Below are 23,881 nucleotides of genomic sequence, written 5' to 3' on the forward strand. Positions count from 1 at the left end.
GTCCACTTCAGCCCCTGGGTCTGACCCGGTGAAGGAGGAGTTAGGCTGTGAGCCCCCAGCGGGCAGGGATCAGCTCTTGCTAGGTCCCCAGAGTAGGGGCTTAATAAGCATCTGCTTACGGACTGAAAGCAGTTCAACCTTAAGCTCTTCAACCTGCCTTCTTGACTTCTTGTGCCCAGGTGACCCTCTTAAAATCTTGGTTGCCGACCCCTGCCAGTCAGGGCTCTGCCAAGGGTCTGTCCCTCTCCTTGGTGTCTCCCTCCAATCCCAGCAACCTGCTGTCCCACCCACTGGGCACCCGTGAGGGACGGCAGAGGGAAGGGAAGATGTGGCACTTCCAGAGGGCAGAAGGTGGTGGAACCTGGCCTGGAGGGCAGCCTGCCTGGGCAGGAAACAGGAGGCAGCCAGCTCCTGGATGCTTATCCTTGGCCGTGACTTCCACGGAGCGACTGTGAGGAGCTCAGCACTAAATATGAACTCAGAGTGTTAGCACTTCCATTTTACAAATGAGGAAACTGAGGGAGAGTCAAGAGGGCTGCCCCGAGTCACAAAGTTAGTAAGCCAGAGCCTGGATCCGAACCCGTGGCCATCTGATTCTTGGGGTGCGTTCTCTCCTCTGCAGAGTTGCCTCCTGCTACAAGGGCAGTTGGGCTCTGGCCCCCACCCACTTCTCTGAGGGTACTGATGTCCCCTCGGTCACCCACATCCCATAGGGACCCACGTCCCAGCCTCTGCCCTTCAGCAGCCTTTCCTCAAGGAGACCGAGGTCAGAGCCCCGCCCTGAGACCTAGGAGGATGAGGTCAGAGCATTACCGGGGCTGGTGCACATGCTAAATAATTCATGCGGCTGCTGTGAGCGGGGGCTGCAGCATCCAAGAGGGCCCAGAGTGCAGACGGCAGACAGGAAACAAAGTCTGGTCACTTGCACCTGTGCCTGAGCACCGCAGGTCCCCCTGGAGCTAGAAGTGCTAGACCTGGTGAGAATGGATTGGAAGGCTGACAGACCCTAACTAGCTGCGTGACCATGGGCAAGTCACTTAACCTGTTTCTTGCTCTTACAGGAACTGTGAGGTACCCTGAAAGAGTTCAGGAACCACATGTGTAAACTGAATGCTGGGCGTGGCATTTGGCAGGTCCTCCTGACTCAAGGGAGGTATTGGTTATACCCGGCTCCCGCCCGCCTTCCCATGAGCCCAGAAGTTTACCCAATGGTGCTCCCACCTCCCTCCCCACCAGTCTACCAGGCGGCAGCAAGATTATGATAAAGGTGGGTCCCCTCTCTTGCCCATGCCTGCATCACCAGGCCTTGTGTTTGGGGGGAGAGGGGGAGTGTGGGGAGACAGTGACCTTGGGCTTGGCCTGTTTGGGAGGCCTGGTTTCCCCTTAGAACAAATCCCCAACCAAGAAAAATATTTAGTTGGAATCAAACAGCCTTTGTTGGTCTAGAAGGCAAGGGGTTGGATTTAAAAATATATATTAATAAATCCCAGACAAATTAATGAACACACAGGGATTCTGTGGTAGTAATTCCTCACAAACAGAGAATAAGGTCATGTAATCCTGAGCAGTGATGAAGTCCAAACTACTCAGCCCCGAGCTACACGGTTTGACAGAAATGGGTGTGTCGTTTACCAAGGTGTTGGCCTGACGTCACCTGCAACAGGTCCTGGCCTATTCTGGTTTTTTCCATTCAAAGCTTGTGATGCAGCTGGAACACTTCTATCTTCTTCACTTGGCCATAGACTGGAGGAAGCAGGGCCACGGGGTGGGGGGGGTGGGTGGGTATTCTTGAATCCGGGCAGGTTCGCATCTTTCAGGAGCCCATCCCTCCCCGGCCTCACCCGCAGGCCTCCAAGGGACTCAGACTCTGAACAAACCCACATTCACTGCAGGCTGCTCCCCGTGGTCCCTTGGCGCTGCCAGGACTCACTTGAGACTATCAGCTCGAAAAGCGAGATAGAGCCTTTATTCACTGTGAGGGATTTGGGGCTACTAACCTAGATCACAAGGAGTCCGGGGCGCTCAGAGCTCCCCCCTCCCCTTCCATCAGTCTCTGCAGGGCCTGTTCACCCAACTTAGCCCTGGAGAAATACGCTGGCAACAAAGGCACAGGTGCTGGGGGCAGGGGGGTGGCGCTGGGGTCAGGGGGTGAGGGCTGTGGGGCCGCCTACGGGGTCAGCACCTGTGCTGTGCTCATCCTCTCTCGTCTCAGCAGGCAGAGGTGAGCTCCGGGGACACACCTGGCTTGAGCCCCTTGGATGAGCCAGCTCCGGTACCCAAGGGCAGGAGGCCAAGGAGACACTACAGGGATCTCGTTCCCACGAGTCTGGAGCCGTGTGCACATCTTGTCGGTGCCAGCATCGTGCAGGTCGCCAGGATGCCCCCACTTCCCTTGGTGGCCATCAGGACCTGGTGGAGCATGTCATGGGTGATGACAGCGGCACCAGCACTGTCGAGGTGCCCAAGGTGAGGCAGAAACCTAGCCATCTGCCCATCAGGAAATGGCACAATCTTCAGTCCTGGACACCACTTATCACAGGGGCTGCCCCCAGTCCCACAAGTCTCAGTCCTGGGAGAGGCCTAGACCCCGGTCCATCTGGCCCAGGACTCTCAGTTGACCCCTGAGAATGCAGCCCTACCCCCTACTTTGTCTTGATGGGACCTGGTTCAATGAAGGTATCAGGTGGTGATGCAGAGGGGCTCAGATCCAGGACCCACAGGCCAGGAAGAGAGGCACGATCTGTCCAGGTCTCGAGTGAGCTTTGCCCAGCTCAGAGGCCTTCCACCGTCCAGGTGGTGGCAGGAGGAGCTGGTGAGAAGGGCAAGGGCCAGCTTCGCCATGGTCTGGCTTCGCCTTGGAGCAGGGTGGGACAGGCTGAGGCTGGAACCGAAAGATGGCCAGGAAGGATGGCCATCTGGAGACCCACAGCAGGGGGGCACAGGGGCTGTGATGTCGGGGGAGGGCGTCCAGAGGGAGGCTGGGTGTCTGCAGACCGCTCCTGTGGTCTCAGGTCACTTGGGGACCAGGAGAGGCTGGGCTGGGCAGGAATTGCGGGGGCAGGGAGGGGGGATGGCCCATAGCCCCAGCCACATGCCCCAGGGTTTCACACGGCCCCTGACTCCACTGCTCCAGATCGGTGGCCTCCGGGCCCTTCCCGCTCCAGTGACAAGGGCCCTGCCCAGCCTGGACACAGAGGAATGAGGACAGCAGAACGACGTGCGGTCCAGGGAAGAGGGCGTCTACCATCTTGTATTATTTTTCGGGGACTGAGCCTAAAGTAACCAGAAAGAACAAGTGTTTGAACAACTAAGAAAAGGGTTCGAGTCTCCAGGGGAGTTGGTGTTGGTGCAATCTGACATCGAAGGAGAAGTTTGCTTTTTTTTTTTTCTTCCAGCAACCTTTCTCCCCTCTTCCAACAGAAACATCTTTTCCCTACAACCGGTGTCAGAAAATAGCTTCTGGCGAGTTGGGGAGAAACATTCCCAAACCTGGGAGGAGCCGACTTGGCAACCCCCTTGCAAAGGGTCAGAGCACCGCTGCGTGTCTGAACCCAGGCCACCGAGACCTGCTACAAGTCAGAGTCTTGCGAAAGCCTGGCCAGTCTCAGCATGGCCACTTCTAGAGGCTCTGTGGCCTCTCTGGGTCAGTCTGCTTACCTGTCAGAGGCGGTGAGAGAGCTACATTGATCACGTACCCCCAAGGCCCTGTCTAACCCTAAAATGGTCTGGTTCTGGGATTTTGACTCTGGAAAAGGGAGAGAAAGTACTTACTGTGCTACCCATCTTTCAGGGGCAGCCCCCAGGATTCAAATGAGCCACTGTGGAAAGGTTTTACCATAGAGGACTGAGCAAATGGGCATTTAAATTCCTGCCCAGGAGTGAAACCAACCAGAACCTGGCCCGCCCCTTCCCACCTTTGAAAACAAGTCCTGGTCCTCTGCGAATCACTCCCGGCCACAAACACACACACACACACACACACACACACACACACGCACAGTGTGATCTGAGAGATGGAGTAGTGGCTTCTCCACCCCATCCCCTGACGGATCTGCACCACCGTTCCCACTAAGGGGCTGAAGCCAGCCCATCTTCCCTTACAAATACCCTCCACAGAACTCCCTGCTCCGTTCCCCCGGCCCCGACCCCAGTGGAGGGCATCCCAGAGGAAAGCTGCCTCATTTCACACAAGCCCAGATACTGGACGAGACCCGAGACAGGAGCCGGGCCCAGAGGTCCATGCTGATCGCACGGGACACGGACCCAGGCTTAGCTGAAGAACTCTTCCCTGGGGAGAGGTGTCAGCTACTTCGTTGCACAGAAGGAAAACTCAGCAGCGACTTTCCTGGGAGCTGGATTCAGAGGGAGGAGGAGAAAGAGGAAAGGCCCACAGGCCAGGGTGGAGGAGCGGCTCGTTGGACACCGAGAGCCCAGATCAGACACGACACTCCCAGGAGAAGGGTTAATAAAGCAGAAACGTGTTTATTAGGCACCCTTGCCCCTCACAGAGGAGCGAGACCCAGGACAGAAGCGCCTGGGACATCTCTCAAGGTTGCAGGAATCTCTCCGAAGACTCCAGAGAACGTAGGTGCTGACTGGCCGCCACTATTTGGCTGGAGCGTGGCCGCCGCAGGTGACCTCGACACGAAGCCAGGTGACCCTGACACGAAGCCGGAGTTGGCTCCTGGACTCCACAACACTGAGGAGTGGGTGAGGGGCACGGGGACGCCCAGCCCAACACTGGCAGATGGGGAGGGCCTCCCGGCTGAGGCCCATGACCTGTCCTGAGCCGGCGAGGGGGAGGGGGAGGGGAGAGCACGGGCTCCCAGCAAGACCCTCGCCCGGGGCCAGGTCCCCAGATCTGCCCGCCTCCTCCTGGTGCCGACTCAGTCCCACACGTAGGGGTTTCTAAAGACCTGAGAGTTCTTGCCTTCCTTCGGCAGGGTGGCATCCTGGTGGCTCTGGGCTGCGTAGATGTCTTCGGCCCGCAGGGTGGAGTTGGCACTGCCCATCACCTGGCTGTTAGCAGTGGCCCGCGGGAGGATGACGTCGTAAGCTCCTTCAGACTGGAGGGAAGAACAGGCGGCCTCACAGCTGGGTTCCGCCCGGGCGGATGCACACACGCTCCCACTCCGCTTCCTGCAGGGCTGCGCTTGCAGCTCCCCCTTCCCTCCCTGTCCCCCCCCTCCGCCCCCTTCCAGCCGGGCCTGGGATGGATGACTCCGGGCCTGGGATGGATGACTCCGGGAGTCTGGAAACTGGAGGAGCTCACCTCTGACCTCCAGCCCCTTATCTCACCCTGCAGAGGGCCACCCTCTGGGCATGGAAATGAGGCTCCCAGCCACCTCTACAGTCCGGGGCTTCACACAGTGGATGGCTCTTTCCAAAAGGATCTTCCTCTCAAGCCCTGTCCCCCTCCCTAAACCTTGGGGCCCAACAGAGGGTGAAACACACGGGCCTTCTGTGACCCGCCCGGCTCCGCTCCCAGGCTCCCTTCCTCCAAGACTCTTACCCGAGTACCCCCGGTGGCATTACATCCCCCCAACAGCATCATGGCTGATGTGCTGGGCCCAGGACACCCTTCTGTCAGGCCCCAGGCATGTCACACGTTTCTTATCTAGCAGTCTGATTTAGAGACTTAAACCCCGAATGGTTTGGGGTTTGAGAGAGTTTTAAGTTTTGGAGACTTAAAATCCAAAGTCTCTGCCTGGATCCTGGTCGGAGCTGCGTTGGTTCTGTTCCTGTGCGGGTGAGGCTGAGGCATGGGTCCCAGGTCCCACCCTGGAGGGAAGGTGAGCCCCGGGCCCCGCCTGCCTCATCCCTAGGCAAAGAGCTGCCACCAAACCCCCGCAGCTCCAGGGCCCCAAGCTGCCTTCTGAATCAACTCAGACCCGGGTGGTCCTCCCAACCCATTTACCATCTCCAACTCCCCCTCCCCGTGCAGCTCCTGGAACATCTAGATGGAGGACGGGTTCTCCAAGCGGGCTGTGCGTCAGAATCACCTGACTGTTTATGAACCCACAGCCATGCCTAGGGGGCCCCACCCCGCGGTGATCTGGTGAATGTTTAACGACCCTGATCTGTAGTGTTGGCAGATCTCTGTGGGCGGTTATTCCCATCATGGCTTGGATAACTCCAAGTTGTCAAGGTGACATCGCTGAAGAGATGTAACTATTGGCTCCATCACACCCCTGGCCCTTGCGCCTTTTTAGCAAGTTCCCAGGGGATGGTAACGCTGGGGGTCGAGGGACCATGTTTTGGGAGCCGCCATTAGATAAAATATCTGTTAGTTCAGATCCTTCCTGAAGGAGCACGACTCCATGCACACAGGTAGGGAGGGGCGGCCAGGTGGGGCACCCTGGGTGTCTGGGCGCTGGCCAACTCTGCTCACGCCCTTCTGAGATTCATTCCTCGGCCTATCCTGGCTCCTGGCCACAGCCTCCCTCTCCTGGAACCTAGCTGCAGGTTCAGGCTCCGGAGAGCGAGGGGTCTCCCCAAGAGCGACTGCCAGCCATCCGGGGAGGAGGCACGTATATGGAGTGAGTAAGACTCTAACCCACTGGCTTCCTGTTCCCACCCGCCCTCCCTTGGCGAATGGAGCATCTGGTTTCCAGAACCCAGGGGAGGTGTAAGGTCAAGAGCTGCTGCCTGCTGGTGGGGGGAAGGGAGCAGGAAGCCCTCTTGGGACAGCTGTGGTCGGGCAGCTAATACCTACCCAGACCTGCCCTGTGGTCCTCTGTCCACCAAGAATGGCACCTACCTGGCTGAGGCCCCCCCTTGTCCCCCCCTAAGCTGCTTAGGGGAAAGCTGGCAGCTCCCACCAGCTCAGAGAGAGACTGTTCTGAGCAGCTGTCCTCAGTGGGTGTTTGACGCCCCGACGACACAGGGCAGACAGGTCCCGCCACAGTGTCGCGAAAGGCAGCAGGAACATCAACCCCAGGAAGAAGGCATCAGGAGTCGGGGTCCTGGGCTCCCGAACGCTGACGCATTGGATGCAGAGCCTGCCTTCTCCCTCCCGCTTCCACCCACCCTGCACACCCGGGGACCCCACTCACCGGGGCTTTGTGCATCAGGGTCATCTCAGTGGGCTGGTACACACCGGTCAGCAGCTGCCCGTTGTACCCGCTGTACGGTGACACTGGTCTCTTAGCTGCAAGGAAACACAGCAGCTGTTCCGGGCTGGACTTTCAGCTCCCTTTCCTGCTCTCAAGCAAGGCTCCCCAGGAGGCAGGGAGAGGGAAAAGGGGGCTAGGCCAGCCCTGGGGCTGAGGCTGTAGGTGTACCCCACCCCGTGGAGCCCAGCATCCCTTTGTTTGGATGCACAGAGAGCACAATGCTTGCCTTCCCCTTGGGCTTTCCTGCAGCACGAGACCCCCTCCCACCGAAAAAACGTCCCGTCAGCAACCTTCACATCCCCTTCCGCCCTCTGGGGCCAGAGGCCAAGAGGGGCACATGGACCTTCGGCCGCCTTCCAGGATGGCCAGCCTCCAGCTCTGGCCTCTCCTGCTGCGGGCCAGCTGCCAGGCGCCAGGGTAAAAAAAGCAGAGACCCCACTGCCCAAGAGTCTGCATGGGGCAGGGCTGGGTGCTGTTTGCCCAGGACCCAGAGCTCCACCAGGGGGACTGAAGGCACATTCTGTCCTGTGGCCCCTTGGCAAGTTTCCAGAACTATTTTCAGCTCTGGGAACACTTCCCTGCGCCTTCGGGGGTGTTGATTTCCCGATCTGTCCTGCGCTGCTGGGCGCTGGGTCGGAGGAAAGCTGCTGACCAATTCTGAGGGCCGGGGAGAGGGCTGAGCCGTGAGGGCCAGGGCAGCGGATGCCCGTCTCCTGCCGGCTGATGGCCCTGCGGCTCTAAAGGGACCACAACTCTATAGGGCTTCCTAAGTGCTGGGCTCACTCAATTGATTTTTCCATTTAGAAAAAATAAAATAAAAGGAAAAAAAACCCTTACAGGCCCAGAAGTGTTTGCCTTGAGGAAAAAGGCTGAGAACTCTCTGGCCAGGCAAACAGGCAGCGGGTGACAGCAAAGGTGGGGGCCGCCAAGGCTCCTCCCAACATTTGTCCCCAACCTCACCAGCTGCCCCACCCTCCCCCCTCACTTGGCACCAGGCTGTGCGGATGCCAGGGGCCACCCCGCTGGGCAGGTCAAAGATCAGGGCCTGACGGGGTGAGGATCACTCCTTTCCCCAAGGCAGGGATCACAGGGATCGCAGCTTGTAGAGAAAAGGCAGAGAGTTCTCATTCTGAAACCTCCCCTGCCTCTGCCTCTGACCCCTGGCAGAGGTCCCAGAGGTAGCGCTCAACAATCAGCCAGGTCAACTCTTAAGCCCCCAACACCTCGATCAGCAGAGTAGGGGGTCAGCGTCCAGGCTTTCCGGGTCACAGCAGATGAAGGGGCTGTGACCAGCCGGCTAAGAAAGCACGTGAGACGCATGCCACAGGGCATATCCGGAAAGGCTCAATGCCTGGCACTCAGTTTGTGCTCAATAAACGCTAATGGTCCTTACAATGAACAAATGCCAGAAAGAGGCTCCTTCCTTAGGGAGCTGGGAGCACGTCTGGCCAAGTCTCCTGGAGAATGGCCACCCCCCTCCTGCCTCCCAAGCTTTTTCCGACGGGGGCTTGACCCAGGCTGCAGGGGCTTCTCTTGCCTTCTTGCCGCTTCCACCTCCGAGGCGCCCTCAGCTCCAACCACCAAGGCTCTGGGGCTGCCTGGCACCTCAGGAGAGGCCCATCCCATTAACAAAGAGCCGGGGCAGGAGCTTGGGGACAAGCTGGCTATCGGATAGTGGGTGCTGCTTAGATCAGCATGTGGCACACGCGATTTTATGAAAAAGAAAAAATTGTGAACTGAAAAGACTTTAAAAGGAAACTAAGACTATGGATATGTACATAGTGGAAAAACAAGCTCTGGAAGGATAATAATAATGACAGTAAAATACTAGTAATACACAGGGCTAATAGCTAATACTTCTAGAGTATCTTCCAAGCGCCAGAAGATGCATTAATTGAATCCTCAAAAGAATCCTATGAAACAGGAACCATTATTATCCCCATTTTACAGATGAGGAAACTGAGGCTCCTAGCAGGAAAATATCAGTCAACAGTGATCAGTTCTGGGGATAGAACAGGAGGGAAGGGGGTAGAACTGACAGTGGAGGGAAATTTTACCTGTAATGTGTAAAATTTTACAACGAAAATATATTCATGAATTGCACGAGTATAGGAAAAAAATCCTTAAGAAAAATGGAATTTAGAGGACTTCCCTGGTGGCACAGTGGTTAAGAATCCACCTGCCAATGCAGGGGACATGGGTTCAATCCCTGGTCTGGGAAGATCCCACATGCCTCGGAGCAACTAAGCCTGTGCACCACAACTACTGAGCCTGCACTCTAGAGCCACAACTACTGAGCCTATGCGTCACAGCTACTGAAGCCTGCGTGTCCTAGAGCCCGTGTGCTGCAACTACTGAAGTCTGCGTGCCCGTGCTCCGCAACAAGAGAAGCCACCACAATGAGAAGCCCGCGCACCGCAACGAAGAGTAGCCCCCGCTCGCTACAACTAGAGAAAGCCTGCACGTAGCAATGAAGACCCAACGCAGCCAAAAATAAATAAAGAATTTTTAAAAAAAATGGGATTTAGGGACTTTAAGGCAGAAAATTCTGGATAACCTCAGGAACCTCCCATTTTGCTCAGGAGACCAGCCCCCTGTCCTGCAGTAAACCACCTGGAATAAAAGGGGACCTGGGGGGAGTTCCCTGGTGGTCCAGTGGTTAGGACTCGGCACTTTCACTGCTGTGGCCCAGGTTCAATCCCTGGCTGGGGAACTAAGGTCCCACAGGCTACATGGTGTGGCCAAAAATTTTTAGAAATTAAAAAAAAATAAAACGGCACCCGGGGAGGGTGTCCCATGACCCACCTGAGGCTGGCTCGTCCATGGAAAATGCCTTGTTTTCCACAAACATGCTCTGGCCCTTCTGCTCTTTCAGGATGGTCTCGTAGCCCACGCCCCGGGTAGGGTACAGGTCCCCCTGGTAGCTCTGCTCCGGGCTGGCCTTGGTCACCTGGGAGACCTCAGGGATGACATAGAAGAGCACAAAGGCCCAGGCATTGGCGGCGAGGGTGATGGCCAGCGTGGGGTCATCCCACGTGGGGCTCTTGCGCTGCTGGTTGCCGTAGGTGTACATGACGACCCACGCCAGCCAGATGGCGATGGAGGCGGCCGCGGTGAGCAGCACGAAGACCCCGTGCTTCCGCCAGCGCTTGAAGCGGCCGCACAGGGCGGGCCAGGCCCCCGTAAAGGCGCAAAGCAGCAGCAGCATGACGTAGATCAGCGCCATGACAAAGTCCACGTTGGCGATGGCACAGGGGGAGGCGGTGGCCCAGCCGGCACTGCCATTGGCCGGAGGGCCACCCTCGCCGCCCCCTCCCCGCACCAGCGTGATGATCAGCCACTCCGTGTTGATGATCACCTCCACGAGGCTCAGCAGCAGGGCCACGATGAAGACCACCCAGCCCCGGGGCCCGTGGTTCTTCCGGACCAGGAAGTTGAGGGCTATCACGTGGGCCACTAGGCAGGAGAAGCAGATGGCGAACAGGACCCCAAAGAGGAAGCGCCGAGAGGCACAGGTGGAGAAGTCAGGCTTCACCACGCAGGCAAAGACGAGGCAGAAGAGTCCCAGGGTCCCCAGCAGGAATAACACCTGGGTCCCCAGCAGGCTCCGCTTCTTGGTGTCCTGCACGAAGGGGAGGCTGGCCACGAGGATGATGGTGAGGACAAAAGTGGTGACGATGCCCGCCCCCGCCACTGCCTCCAAGACGATGCCCCAAGCCCCAGAGCGGTCACACAGGTTGTAATAGAGGGGGTTGAGGTCCGGGCTGCAGCCAGATGGGGCGTGGTTCTGGGCCCGGGCCCCGGGGAGTAGGAAGAGGGCCAGTCCCAGGCACATTAGCACCGCTTTCTGGATGGCCATGCTGGCTCCCAGGCCAGGCCCCAGCTGGGTCCCTAGAGGCGGAGGGGAGGAAAGGCAAAATCAGTCCTCCAGGTCAGACTCTGACACACAAGGCGCCGTTCCCCCCACCCTGAACCACGGCACACTGATCTTGCCTTTGCCTCTGGGCTTCAGAATCGTTCTTAACACGGAACTCCTGGGCCTTGTACCAAGTGACCAGAGAGGCAAATGAGATGAAACCCGAGTGTCATCCCTGTTCCCAGTCATGGAAAAGGAGGAAACTGTGCTGAATTTTCAGGCCCCTCTCCCTCCCCCAAATCATAACCTGGGCCCAGATATTCCCTGAGCTCTTGCAGGTGGGCTGGGGGCTGAGGTTTGTGAGCAAGTTCATTCGGCACTCAGTTCCTCTCTGCCCCGGGACTTCCAGAGTTCAAATGGCCAGACACCATGCCCCTCCACTCTGTCCCTGTGATGCCTAAGTCGACGGCAAATCAGCCACGCATTCACTCATTCAGTGAGTATTTAACAAGCACCTGTAACAGGTACAAACTGCAACTGGACAAAGTGAAGAGATGATTGAAAAGTTGTACGTATCAACACTTTTCCCCTGATGCCTCCGTACCGCTGCCCTTTTCTGCCCTTCATTTTCCCACTTTTAGTGCCAACGCTTCTCCTCAGAATCCAAAGTTCTTTGGAAGCTCAGTTGCTAGAGTCTCAAGAATAAAATCAACGAGTTTCTGGGACTTCCCTGGTGGCACAGTGGGTAAGACTCTGTGCTCCCAATGCAGGGGGCCTGGGTTCAATCCCTGGTCAGGAAACTAGATCCCACATGCCTGCCGCAACTAAGAGTTCACGTGCCTCAACTAAGGAGCCCGCCTGCCACAACTAAGACCCAGAGCAACCAAGTAAATAAATATTAAAAAAAAAAAAAAATCAACGAATTTCCCAGCTAGGGAGTTAATGACTTAATGCAAAAATCCTCCTACGAGGCATTAACACTTTAAAAGCAAGAACCAGGCAAGGGCAAAGCAATACCCAAAGAAATTAATTTATAATGGAAGACGTTGAGGCACTGTAGCTAGAAGGCAAGAAAGATGTCTTTTATTCACACCAGGAAGGTAACTTACTACGGCAACAACTCACTGGACCGGTCCCGGACAGCAGCCTTACTAAATGCTGTAGACTGGCACCAAAGAAAACCAAACCCCTGCTCTCAATATCAACTGGATTTTCCTTGTGTGAAGTGGAGGTAAAGAGTGTGGCAGATTAAGAGAAATTAAAGACCAAATCAGTGAGTTTTCTACCCAAAGACTTTAAATTTATCTGGAGAACAGAACATTTAAATGCTCTAAAAAGCAAGTCATAAATTCCAAAATCCTATGAAATGCAGGGACTCCACATTTAAATCACCCCTTATTATGTTCAAGTAACTAGTTGTAACCCTGCCTCTTCCTCTCTCACCTCTTGGACCCAGGAACTTTCCAGAAAGACAGCAACCAAGCTTTCCTGGGCTGATAGTGACCACTAGTGGCTGGGAGGGGAATGGCATGATCCGACTTCCCCACCACCTCTCTTTCTTCCCTTTTGGAGGTGGAGTGTAGATTTGTACACCGCTAAGCCCTTAATGTTTTCACCATTCCTGGTTAGTTAATGTATAACAGGCAAACAGAACTGTCTCTCCATGATTGAGAAAGGGAAGGACACTGTTACTAAGTCAGAGGAAATAAAACTCACAAATTAAGTGAAACTGACATAATAAAGATCATCAACTTTCAAAGTCCTTTAAGATATCCTACATGCTCCTTGAAAATATTTTAGGTCTCTCAGCCTTCCCAACTACCACCTCATCTGTCAATTAAGCTTGCTTTTCCCCAAACAACACCTACCATTAACTTTTAATAAATTAACACTCCTTTGTGAATTTATTATTGTTTTCCTAAATAAATCGTACTGTAACACAGCTAGTTTCTCTCGACTTCCAATGCAAAAGCATGTTTCCCCTACATCAAGATTTAAATAAGCTCTTGTAGGGGACTTTGTGTAATAGTAAATCAATAAAGCACAAACTGTACTTTATTTACAAGGGCTGGGAAGAGAAAAGAGGAATCGGAGAGGGCTAATGGATAAGGAATATTGAACCACTCCAGGAGATAATTTATGGATAACGTGCTATGGGATCCTAAGCATTCAACCCCATCATGAGTATTTCTGGCTCACAGCAAAACAGCTAGACCTTGGGGTGAAGTTGGAGATGTGGTATGAACCCTGAGAATGGTCACTCAGACTTAGCCTCTGGCAATCTGCACATCTTCAAGAGCTGCTCATTCCATCTCCCTCCGCCAGGTCCCAGTTTAGAACAGACAAATATTCCAAATCAGCAAATATTTACTGTGCGTCTAGGGGGACCAGGCCCAGTAGTTCCCCTAGACGCACAGTGGAAAATACAAAGATGAACAAACACAGTCCAAAAGGTAGGTCTACAAGAAAACTACCCAAAGAAAAATAAGGTGTCACACAAAAGAATTTACCTCTGGGGAGAGAAAAGTGTTACAGGAACACAGAGGAGGAAGCTCTTCCCAGCTGAGGTGGTCAGAAAAGACAGAGTGAAGAACACCTCTCAACAGCATTTTATTCAGTTCCTAATCAAATTCACCAAGTATGAACTGAGTCTGTAAAGGGAGGTTGCAGCTGGCTGGCTACAGATTAGAGACACTACACGGAAGGAGTTTAGGGCTTGATTCTAAAGGCAGTAGGGAGCCACTGAAGGCTGTTTTTTGCATGATGAGGGCATAACCAGGGTTGCGCTTTAAGATTTGATTCTGGCAAAAAAGCACAGGCAATCGATTTGTTGAGGACACATTCATCCCCGGCTAAAGACCAAGGCCAAAGGTAAGGCCTAATGGAGATCCTTTCCCAGATAAAGTCTAAGGCCTGGCTGGATGTGGGGGAAAGAATGCTAAAAGTCCACGCTACAAGTTCAAATCTTATAACGGCCATGTCATTACAAAAAACCAAGCCCGCTCGCATTTAGTCTGCGACCATTATGTCAATCCCTCTTCTTGGTCTATCTTGCTCTTAGAGTCATACCTGCCTGTACCTTGCTAGAATCCAACACCTCATAAGAACTTGGGCCAGGGCCAGAGAAGCTTCACAGCCCTCACCCCAATTTCCTTCTCACTTTGCTGTTGGCCCTGGACCTTACCCTTCAAGCCTGTCGGTCCCACCAACATGGGAACTTCAAAGTGGGGGAGTGGAGAGATAGGCAGACACCAACTCAAGTGGGGAAATTGGACCCGTTGGGCCTGGCTCTTGTCCACTGCCTGGGACAGCGACCCTTGGCGGCCAGCAGGAGACTTAAAGAAAGCTCAGCCCAGTGTCCTTCAACATCCAGGAATGCAGATTCAGCCAGCCAAGGGATGCTGTGTTTGAAGATGGCGGCCAAGGGGGAAAGGACTCAGATGAAACAGACCAGCTCAGCCTTGAGACCCTCCCTCCTGCGGGTCCCTAGAGCCTGCACTTCCAGGCTGTCTTCTGAGCCTTGATCGTTAGAATCGTGTGCGTAGGCGTCTCCCCTACCTGGCTGTAAGGTCTGAGGGGAGTGAACAAGACTTGTTTACCTTAGCATCCCCTGCAACATCTAGTCTTGCACTGAACATAGTAGGCATTTGAAAAGCATTCACTGAACGGATTTGGTGCCCATTTCTCCCCATCCCAGTCCGGCCTCTTCATTTTAGAGTCACGTCTCCTGCTTTAAGGTTCTCAGTAGGGGAGACTTCCCTGGTGGCCCAGTGGTTCAGACTCCGAGCTCCCAATGCAGGGGGCCCAGGTTTGATCCCTGGTCAGGGAACCAGATCCCACATGCCACAACTAAGAGTCCGCATGCCGCAACTAAAGATCCCGCATGCCGCAACTAAGACCTGGCACAGCCAGATAAATATTTTTTTTAAAAAAAGCTTCTCAGTAGGACCAAAGAGGGGGACCTCCTTCAGTTCCATGAGTCCCCCCCACACTATGGCCACAGCCCAGCCGAGCTGCAGATTATTTTCTGGACAAAGGGGCCCTTTTGCTTCACCTCCCTGGAATCAGTTATACAAGTATTTTTAATCACCTCTGAAATCGGCCTTTCCCTAGGCTCAGCCACTCAGCCCCCAGCTCAGGTCTGAGTCAGCCCAATCCAATTCCAGAAGCCCCTTCCTCCCTCTTTCCCTCTCCCAGGGGAGGCAGAGAGACCTCAGCAGAGTGGTGGCTCGGAGGCCCAGCCAGCCCCGACTGGGCTTCACCCAGCAAGGATGAGGCAGCCGGGCCTTCTCACCTTTCCTCACTCCCCGACCATCTACACGAAAGCCTGAGAACCATCCTGAAAAGGGCAACATGGGCTTCACACTGCGGCCTTGGTCTGTCTCCTGGGCTCAAAGGGACAGAGTAAGATATAGACCCACAGCCAGGTACCTCCAAGAGTGCCATGACCATGTAGAGGTCCCTCTCCGAGGCGCCTAGCAGAGCCACAGAGGAGCCTCCTTCCTCCCGGGTCTGCCGCCACTCAGCAGCCCATGGAGAGAGACGGATGGACCCACGGGCAGCCTTCCCACATCCTCCCCTTCTCCCATCCATCTCCTCCTTCCTCTCTGCCCCTGGTTAGGTCCTGTCATCTTACTCCTCTGTTCAGGGGACTCTGGTGTTTAAACCAACCAATAAGAAGAGGGGTCGGAGGTGCCTGTACCTGTACGGGGCTACTTCAGTGCCCAAGTTGGGGGGTGGGGTCGGGGGTGGGGTAGAGGGCTTCCAGGAACCCCAGGCTTAGCCCTTCACACCGAGGGCGGATATTTGGCCCCCAATTTCCTGAGCATTCTGAAACACGTGAGTCCTCAACCCAAGGGTCCGCTCTAGAAAGCCACTCCGGAATGCGCCCCACCCCCCAGCGGCACGCCCTCCCCCAGCCACAGATAAAGGCCCAGGCAGGGAACCTCCAAGAGCACAAAACCCGATTTCAACATATTCTGGTCCTTGAGCTTTAGGATCAAGAGCGTGGAGTTTTTTTCAATGACTGCGTTTTGCTGGGTTCAAAACTGTGGGTCTGGGGCTGGAGAGGCGCAACTCCACCTCCGCGGCTGGGAAGGGCGCAGGAAACCCCGTGGGGCGTGAGGGAGGAGCGGGGAAAGGGAAGGGATCTAGAAGCCACGCCGCCAAAGGTACAGGGTCTACGATTGACCGAAATTCCGAACTTCCCGCAGGAAGATTGAGCCCTCCCTTCCCTACCTCTCGCCGGGACCGGGGTCCACACCCACGCTCCCCTGGATGGCGGAACAGAAAGAGCAGGGAGGCCAGCCTCTCTCCCATTTCCTCTGGTCCCAGAAACCTGCCCTCCCCATCCACGGTAGCGGGCCGCGGAGAGGACGCCGGCCCCCCAGTCACTATTGGCCGCGGAGTCACGCAGAGAGGCTGCGAGGGCGGAGGGGGTAGTCCTTGGAGACCCCGATCGTGGAGCTCTCCCTCGCCGCCAACTCCGAGCCCAGCGCCGGGCTTCCCACACCCCCAGTCCCCAGCCTGCTCCGGTTTGGAAAGTTTCTGCGAGTGAGCGAAGTAGGAGCGGTGTCCTCCGCCCCCCGGTTCTCCACCCCTGGGCCTCAGCCCTCGCCCACTCCCCACCAGCCCGACCCCACTCTTCCCGGCGGCCGAGGGGAGGGCGGAGCGAGCAGGCTGCAGCCCTTACCTGGGACGCGTCGCCGGCCCAGCTCCGGCGCGGCGTTTGGGGCCAACTCCAGGCGGGGCGCGAGCGGGGGTGGGGGGTGGGAGGGACTCGGCGCAGAGAGCGGGGCCAGGCCCAGCCCTGGTCTGAGGTGGCGGGGCTCAGGCGGGGGATCGGGGCGCAGGGCCTGCCTCTCCCCGGGACTCGGAGCTGGCTGCGCTCCGTCTCTCGCCCTCGCGCTGGCCTCTGCCCGCGCTCGGCTCCTTTCTCGCCGTGAGGGTGGGCCGGCGCCTGCATCACCGTGACATCACCTCCATTCAGGGGCTTATCGGGCGCCCGCGGCGCTCCAGGTACGTGCAATCCGCTTACACAGTAACAAAGCCCGGCCGGCCCTCCCCCCACCCATCCCCGACTCACCTCCAGGCTCCGACTAGACGCACTTTCCGGCAGGGGAGGGAGATCGGAGTTTCTGGCCAAGCCGGCTTGTGGGTTGCTGCTGTTTACTGCCACGCCCCCGCACGCGGGCGCGCGCACACTCACGCGCACTTACTTTCGGGACTCCGTTTTCTCTCCGGAAAGCGGTTTGGGGGTGCAGCCCAACACAATTCACGGGCGGGCTCTCCCTCTCCGCAAGTCCCAGCGCGCGCGCACACAAACGCGCGCGGGGGCCACCTTGGTGCGTCTCTCCGGGGCGGACACCTAGTCTTTGTCACCTTCGTCGTGGCTCTCCCGTGAGACACACGCGGGGCACAGTTCGCCGCTCCGGACTAGAGCGAGGCGCACGTTCAAATACCAAGTATGTCTTTGTCGCGCCTTCTGCGCCCCCTGCCCTCCCCGAGCTTGCACACGTGGACACACCACACACCGAGCGTCCACCTCTTGCACGCGCGATCCTTCCCCGGCACCCGGGTCACCAAGTGTGCGTGGGAACGCCACCGCGCGCGCCCCTAACGCCGTGGGCCGGGCCCAGAACCACTCGGGACCGTGGGCAGAAGTCGCCCTGGGTCCGACTACCCCGCGCCTGGGTTTCCTGCGATCGCCCGGGACTCGGTCCTCCTTAGCGCGCGCTCCCCTCCCCGTGTCCCCGTTACCTGTTCGGACCTGTCCTAATTAGCCTTCACGGTTCAGTTCCCCGAGGTACAGTGTTTAACCCGGCCCCCGCGGTCTCTGCGCTCCGGGACACATCGGCCTGGCCACCGAGTCCTGCCCCTCCCGCCGCCCGGGGACTTTTCCACGAGTTCGAGTTCCCCCCTCCCCGTACCCCAACCTCACTCCCTCTCCCGGGGTGCATCAGCGGGTTGCCACCCTTTCCTCTCCGGCCCCAGGAATCAGCAGAAGGGGAACTGCAGAAATGGGGAAGCGAATCCAATCTAGGATCACCCCGGCCCAGTAAACAAGAGATTTTCCGGCTGCCTTCCCCCAGGGCTGCGGGCTCCGCGGGAGGTGGGCTACGCAGCGGGGCCTAGTTGGCAAGCGCCGGAGGCCCGGAGGGGCCGCGGCGCACCGAGAAGGGAGTGCTTGTTGCGCCTGGCCGGGACCCAGGGGACGCGGAGGCAGGGCCGGGCGCCGGGTCTCTGGGGTGCTGGTTCTCGTGACGCCGAGTTGCCTGGGGGATCGCCAGCGGCGCGCGGTCGGAGTCAGTCGGTGGCCGGGCGGGCGGCTGGGCGTGTTGGTTCAGCCCGGAGCGCCCGGGAGGAGGGCGGGAACCGTGGGGGGGGGGGCGGCTGGTCTCGGGCCGGGGGTAGCAAAGTGGGGGAGGGCGCAGGCAGAGGGGAGGGGTACCTCCCGGGCTGTTTGTTTGCGTGCTTCCATCTATGACAACCAGAAGTCAAACTCCCTGAATCACCCGGAGCTGCCGGAGCGATAAACCCCAGGCCGGCTCCTCCCCTCGCACACCAGTTTTCGGACTCCTGGAGGGATTGTTTGCTTAGCAGCCTGGGCTGGCGGTGAGGCCCTGCTTTTCTAGAACCCTATATCTCTTCCTGCGCCTGGCCCTCTCTGGCTGGCCTGGAAAATGTGAGGACTGAATTGTTTCAATTCTTTTCAATGTTGAGAGGAAGAGCGCATTGCTCTGCCTTTGGTCTCCTTCCCCTAACTCCACCTCCTGCATCTCAGGGACACCCCCCCCCCCCCCGCACACACACACACCGGACGTGAGCACGTGCAGACGTGTGTAAGGGCCAGGCGGTGGGGGGCCCACCCTGAAAGGGGGAGCAGCAGGTCAGACCTACGCGAAACAGATCAGTCACTCTGACCTCTGACTAGTTTTCATTAACTAGGCAACCAACGCTGAAACCAGTTTGCTGGGAGGGGTCCCTCATTAGCATACGTTTAAAGCCAGATCTAGGAGCCTGGGAAAGGGGTGGGGAAAGTAGTGGGGAGACCAGGATACAAGTGACCTCAGGGAGACACAGGTGAATTCGGGATCCGTCTGGATTCGTGGAGAACCCCTTCACTCTCCAGAGACTTCTCCCATGAGGCAAGTCTCCCCCCTCCCTCCGGGCCCAGGCAGGGGCCAGGATGGGGTATCCGGTGCCTGGCCACCCACTGGCGGTGGTCTGGAAACAGGCCTGGACACCTCAGTGGATGAGCTCCGCCCCCAGCCAGCCCTGTGCCGTGACGGCAGCGGAAATGTAGGGCCGTTTTCTGAGAACGGTTTGCTCGCCCCCTTTCCACCCCATCTCACTCTGGAACGGGATATGCCTTCAGGACAAAGCAAGGCCCTCAGGGCAGATGACCTGGGGCTTCTGAGGCTCCAGGATCCCTGGTGCCCTTGGCTTTAATCCCCCAGGGCCTGTCAAGAACAGGAACACTGGAGGGTGGAAATCCTGAGAGCCCCACCCCCAGCCCTGGGAGCCGGATGGCTGTGGGTCCTGATGGACACGGCCAGTGGCCGGGAGAGAAGTTCGGTGGGAGATGCCATTGCGTCAAAGACTCCAACCGCAGACTCATCTGCGCCCCCAGATACCCTTCGCCCGATGTAATAATACATAGGCATGTAATACATAGGCCTTTATAAACTCCCATCTTCACCAGAAGGTAACACTTTGAGAAGTGGTCCCATAGGGACACTGCCCCCCCCCACTGTTCAGATAGATCTTGGATTAATGAATTGTGTGGATATTGTCTGTACCCCTCCCTCCCAACATGGTGCGTGAGTTCCTGTTGGCCGCCGGCCGGTCGAAACTACGTTTATTCATTGGAACAATTCCTTTTTGAGCTGCTTGAGTCTAAGCTAGTGACAAGGCCCAAGGTGGGGTGCAACTTTGCCACTTGCCAGTTGTATGACCTGGACAAGTCACTTCACTGCTCTGAGCCCCACTTTCCTCTACTGTAAAGAGGTCAGGATAGCACCACCCCCAATCCTTGCTGTAACATCCAAACGAAGCCATGTCTACAATGGGCCTCGCACAAGCTTGGCACTCAGATGCTCAGTAATCAGCCTCTCCTTTCCTGGTCCATCCCCTCTGAGCCTTAGCCCTGACAGTTAAAAAGGCCTAGAAATGGGAATTCTCTGGCGGTCCAGAGGTTAGGACTCCACACTTCCACTGCCAGGGGCGCGGGTTCAATCCCTGGTCAGGGAACTAAGGTCCCGCAAGCCACGCATCGTGGCCAAAAAAAAAAAAAAAAGTCCTAGCAGTGTTTAATACAAACTCTTGTAGAAGCTGCTTCTCCAACATTCTTTCGGTCCTGTTTTACCACGATCAGAGGAGCCTCGCTGTGCTGTGCTCTGGGCTTCTCCTCTGCTATTCCTTTCCTCCCCCAACCCCCTCTCCCTGTCTGACCAAAGGTTTTTAAAACCTGCCCTGCCTCAAAGCTCAGCTCCAATGTCCCTTTCTCTGCCATGCTTTCCTCACCTTCCCCAGAATGAGCCGTTGTGAGCTGCCCTGTTTACCCACAGCCTAGTATGCATTTGTTTATTTATCATTTATCTCAGTGTATCTTAGCCTTCTCAGTTCTCATCTTCTCAAGAGCAGGGACATGTCTCACTCATTTTGTTGTTTCCGGTATCTGGCACCGAGCCTGACGCTCGGTAGATCCATTTATTCTATGGTTTGAACCCTAGCAGCAAGAGTTGAGACATGGCCCCTGGAGGGCAGCCCCCTGCTGACCTTCCCCATCACCCTGGGGTGGAGAAGGGGGGGACCACTGCAAACACCATGCAAACAGGGCCGTACCTGCCCTGCCCACTGGCCACAGGCCTTCCTGGGAAGCAGGCGAGCCCAGTACCTGCTGGAGACACCACCTCCCCAGCGCCAGCAACGCCTTGCATTAGAGTGCAGTGTAGGGGGCCTTGGCAACCCAACTTGGGGCACTGGAGGAGCAGGTGAGCCGACCCCAGGGGTGCTTGAGGTCAGTTCTGCTCCCTAGAGGGGCTTCCCTATTGCCTGGGTAGCAGGAGTCCTGGATTGCCGGTTCAGTGTGCAGAATCTCTTTCAGGAGCCATTTCCTCCTCCGGGGACTGGGAGGCCTGCTTCCCCCTCCCTAGAGGGTTGAGTGCCCCTGGTCTTGGCGCCTGGCCCCCTGGGCCCCGTGGAACAGGCGTAGTCCCTCGCTGAGCTGAGGGTGGGGCTCTTGGCCCCCTGACAGGTAGGCGCCTGGAATCTTGCGCTAGGCAGCTGGGTGCCCCCAAACCAGCTGGTAAACAGATTTTGCATTTGACCTCTCCTTGCTCCCGGGCCCCGCATTAACTGGCTACTGCCCAGGCTGCGGTGTCTGGCTAAGTTTCCTCTTCTCTTCAGCTCCTAGGACTGCCTGCTTGGAGCAGCCTGGTACCAGCTGGCATTTTGAGAGGACCCAGGTACCAAGGTGGCCCCTTAAGAAGCAGGAAGCCAGGGGCCAGGTTGCAGGCGAGATAAGCACCTATTCACCACAACCCGCTGCCCATGGATGATCCCCCTGGGAGGGTACCCGGAAGCGGGCCTAGGGCAGAACCTGCTGGAATGTCACCTGACGCTGAGCCCGTCCATGGCGGCCACAAAATCTGCCTCTCCCTCTCCCCCCTTCCCTGCCCATGGCTCAGGGGCCACTAACCAGCTCCCTGTGGAAGGAGAGAGCTGCATTTTCTGAGCTGCCCAGGTCTGGAGAACCTCCGTCAATAGACTGAGTGAATCTAGGAACCAGGGTCAAGGCCAAGGGTCCAGGGATTCAGGCCCCTCAACCTGCCCCTCCCAAAAACAGAAAAGAAATGTGTACACAACAGTGTTTAGTCCCCCTTCCCTTCCTTGAGGAAGAGTCTCTCCTCACACCCCCCCGCGCCCCCCTTGTGAGAACATTTCAGGGCAAGCGCACCCTCCCACTGGGGTTACACACACCCAACCTAATCACCCTGCCTGCAGTCTTCCTTCCGTTCCCTGACACCTCCAGTCCCCTGCAAACCCCCTCTGCTGTGGGGCATTCACTGACCTCATTCTCGGCTCCTAAGACCTTCAGTGGTTCCCACTGCCTCTAAGTAAAAGATCTAACTCCCTTGCCCAGCATTTGAGGCCCCTGCAGGCTGCATTCAACCTGGACTGGCCATCTCCTCTCCCTCCTCTTCCCCACAGGAAACGGCCACTCCAGCCTGAGAGGTCAGCTCTGGGTCTGGCCACCGGACTGACCTTCCTGTGGTTTCACTCACAATGTCCCCCACTCTCAATCCAGGACGCCCCTTCCCGGCCTCTCTGAACCGTTCCCCCTTTAAAGCCTTCTGCTTCTCCCAGAAGCTTTTGCTGGTGACCCCGCCCCATAGACCTCCTTCCTCTGCTCTCCCAAAGCTTCCCCTCTAGCATGAATTTGCCAAACTTGCGCTGCTTTGCACGGTTAATTATATTTTATACATAGATATCTGGCCTCCGTAATTCCATGATAGGCTCAGTGGGGAACAGATTTCACGCCTAGCCTTCCCTGCAGCCCCTGGGATAGTTCTCTGTACGCATAATAAAATGGGTGGAATGATGGGCCAGACCTGAGGGATGCCGTCAGCCTTTTCTCGGGGGAAGGGGTGGGCTCTGGGTCTAGGCTTGGCCTTGCTGCTGTCCTGAGACTCACACTCAGATCCCTGGCTCCCAGAATCCCAGGCCGAGAAGCTCAGAGATACACAAACACTGGCTGATCTAATAATGCAACAACACCCATATTAGTTTACCTCTGTGTAGCACTGTACAATTTTCCATGTCTTTTATATATATTTGATCTTGACAACCCTAGGAGTTCAATTTAAAACTGAGGTTCATAAAGGCTAAGGGACTAGCCCTGGATTAGAACCCATTGGTTCTAACTCTGCTGGACTGGTTTTAATTTCGCTGTTCTATGTCCCAAAGCGCTTTCGTATCTCTTATGTAGCTCATTTTCTGCTCTACGAATGTTTGTTTATGTACATGTCTTATTTCTTCAGCCAGGGTGTAAGCTCTTCGAGGGAAAGATGTGTGCCCGATCCGTCCTTGCCCGTGGCAGGGCCTCGATCAGTTGCCAGGGGGACTTCCCTGGCGGTCCGCACTTCCACCGCAGGGGTCACATTTTACATCCCTGGTCAGGGAAGATCCCGCATGGCGTGCAGTGCAGCCAAAAAAAAATTTGCGAGGGAATAAATAGATGAAAGATCTACATGGGCCAGTGCAGGAGAAGGACACTGGAAACAGAGCTGACCAGCTGTCTAGTCTGCAGCTTTCCTTCTCAGCCACTCTCCCTTCCCCCAACAATCCCATCACCTTCAGAAGCCAGCCTCACGACAGCGCTGCACTGGGCAACCGCCTGGCCTGTGGCAGGGCTGTGTGTCTCTCTCTCTGCCCTTTCTCCCTTCTTCAACCCGGTTCTCCTGGTGGCCGCCAGCCCGCTGTGGTCGTGTCCTCTCTGTGCACACCGCAGCCTGCCCACCATCAGGAACCCTCAGCCCTTCATCAGCCTCGCCAGCCACCAGCCTAGATCACCCAAAGCCCCCACCCCTTCGCCTGGGATTTGAGGGCACCCTGAGGGTCCCTCCTGTCAAACTCAGCCAGGACCCCAAGGGGACGGGGGGAGAGTCACGGTGCCACAGGAGAGCCAGACTTGCCTGCACTCACCAGAGATGGTACCTCCAGCAGGGCAGGGCCAGCCGGCTGGCATCTGGGTGGAGTTCAGTCCCAGCTGTTCCGGCTGCTGCTTGAGGCTTGACTCCAGCTCCGTTGCCGGAAGCCCAGCTGCGGTGCAGCCCGAGGCTGCTGGGAACCGAGCTGCGCTATTCTGGGACTGTGATGGAGCTCCGGGACGCCTGGCAGCAGCTGA

At 56.8% G+C, this 23,881-nt stretch overlaps 1 protein-coding gene, 1 long non-coding RNA gene and 1 other non-coding gene across 8 annotated transcripts in view; 2 read left to right on the forward strand and 1 right to left on the reverse strand.

Annotated features, from left to right (window-relative positions):
- Positions 1 to 4,457: 4,457 nt before the first annotated feature.
- GPRC5C (G protein-coupled receptor class C group 5 member C) lies at positions 4,458 to 23,767 on the reverse strand. Of its 5 annotated transcripts, none has more exons than XM_057536448.1 (4): positions 23,680 to 23,767; positions 9,921 to 11,006; positions 7,056 to 7,150; positions 4,458 to 5,066 (listed from the first exon to the last, which is right to left on the reverse strand). In XM_057536448.1, exons 1-4 carry the CDS (start codon positions 23,720 to 23,722, stop codon positions 4,887 to 4,889), a joined length of 1,404 nt encoding a protein of 467 aa, XP_057392431.1. In that variant the 5' UTR covers positions 23,723 to 23,767; the 3' UTR covers positions 4,458 to 4,886. The 5 variants fall into 5 exon arrangements, with proteins under 5 accessions (XP_057392431.1, XP_007185682.2, XP_007185681.2 ...); XM_007185620.2 differs by lacking the exon at positions 23,680 to 23,767 and adding an exon at positions 18,144 to 18,288; XM_007185619.2 differs by lacking the exon at positions 23,680 to 23,767 and adding an exon at positions 17,731 to 17,870.
- TRNAE-UUC (transfer RNA glutamic acid (anticodon UUC)) lies at positions 9,757 to 9,828 on the forward strand. Its single transcript has one exon. It is a non-coding gene; the product is annotated as a tRNA-Glu (tRNA).
- The window catches only part of LOC102997900 (uncharacterized), a 33,110-nt gene continuing 26,088 nt past the window's right edge, over positions 16,860 to 23,881 (forward strand). Inside the window, exon 1 of one of the 2 annotated variants that reach the window (XR_009006354.1) lies at positions 16,860 to 16,989. This is a non-coding gene — a long non-coding RNA (uncharacterized LOC102997900). Of the gene's footprint in view, positions 16,990 to 17,365; positions 17,436 to 23,881 lie in introns of those variants that run through there. The other variant, XR_009006355.1, reaches the window with a different exon arrangement.

The sequence above is a fragment of the Balaenoptera acutorostrata genome, chromosome 20 (genome assembly GCF_949987535.1).
Source record: "Balaenoptera acutorostrata chromosome 20, mBalAcu1.1, whole genome shotgun sequence".
Taxonomy (NCBI): Eukaryota; Metazoa; Chordata; class Mammalia; order Artiodactyla; family Balaenopteridae; genus Balaenoptera; species Balaenoptera acutorostrata.

Bases quoted from the DNA above. Each gene is read 5' to 3' on its own strand.
- GPRC5C (XM_057536448.1), bottom strand. From the start codon at position 23,722: ATGCCAGCCGGCTGGCCCTGCCCTGCTGGAGGTACCATCTCTG. The intron at 7,151-9,920 runs GTGGGTCATGGG...GTTTCCTTGCAG, and splicing joins CATGGACGAGCCAGCCTCAG to CTAAGAGACCAGTGTCACCG. The intron at 5,067-7,055 runs GTGAGTGGGGTC...TCTTCCCTCCAG, and splicing joins CCCTGATGCACAAAGCCCCG to TCTGAAGGAGCTTACGACGT.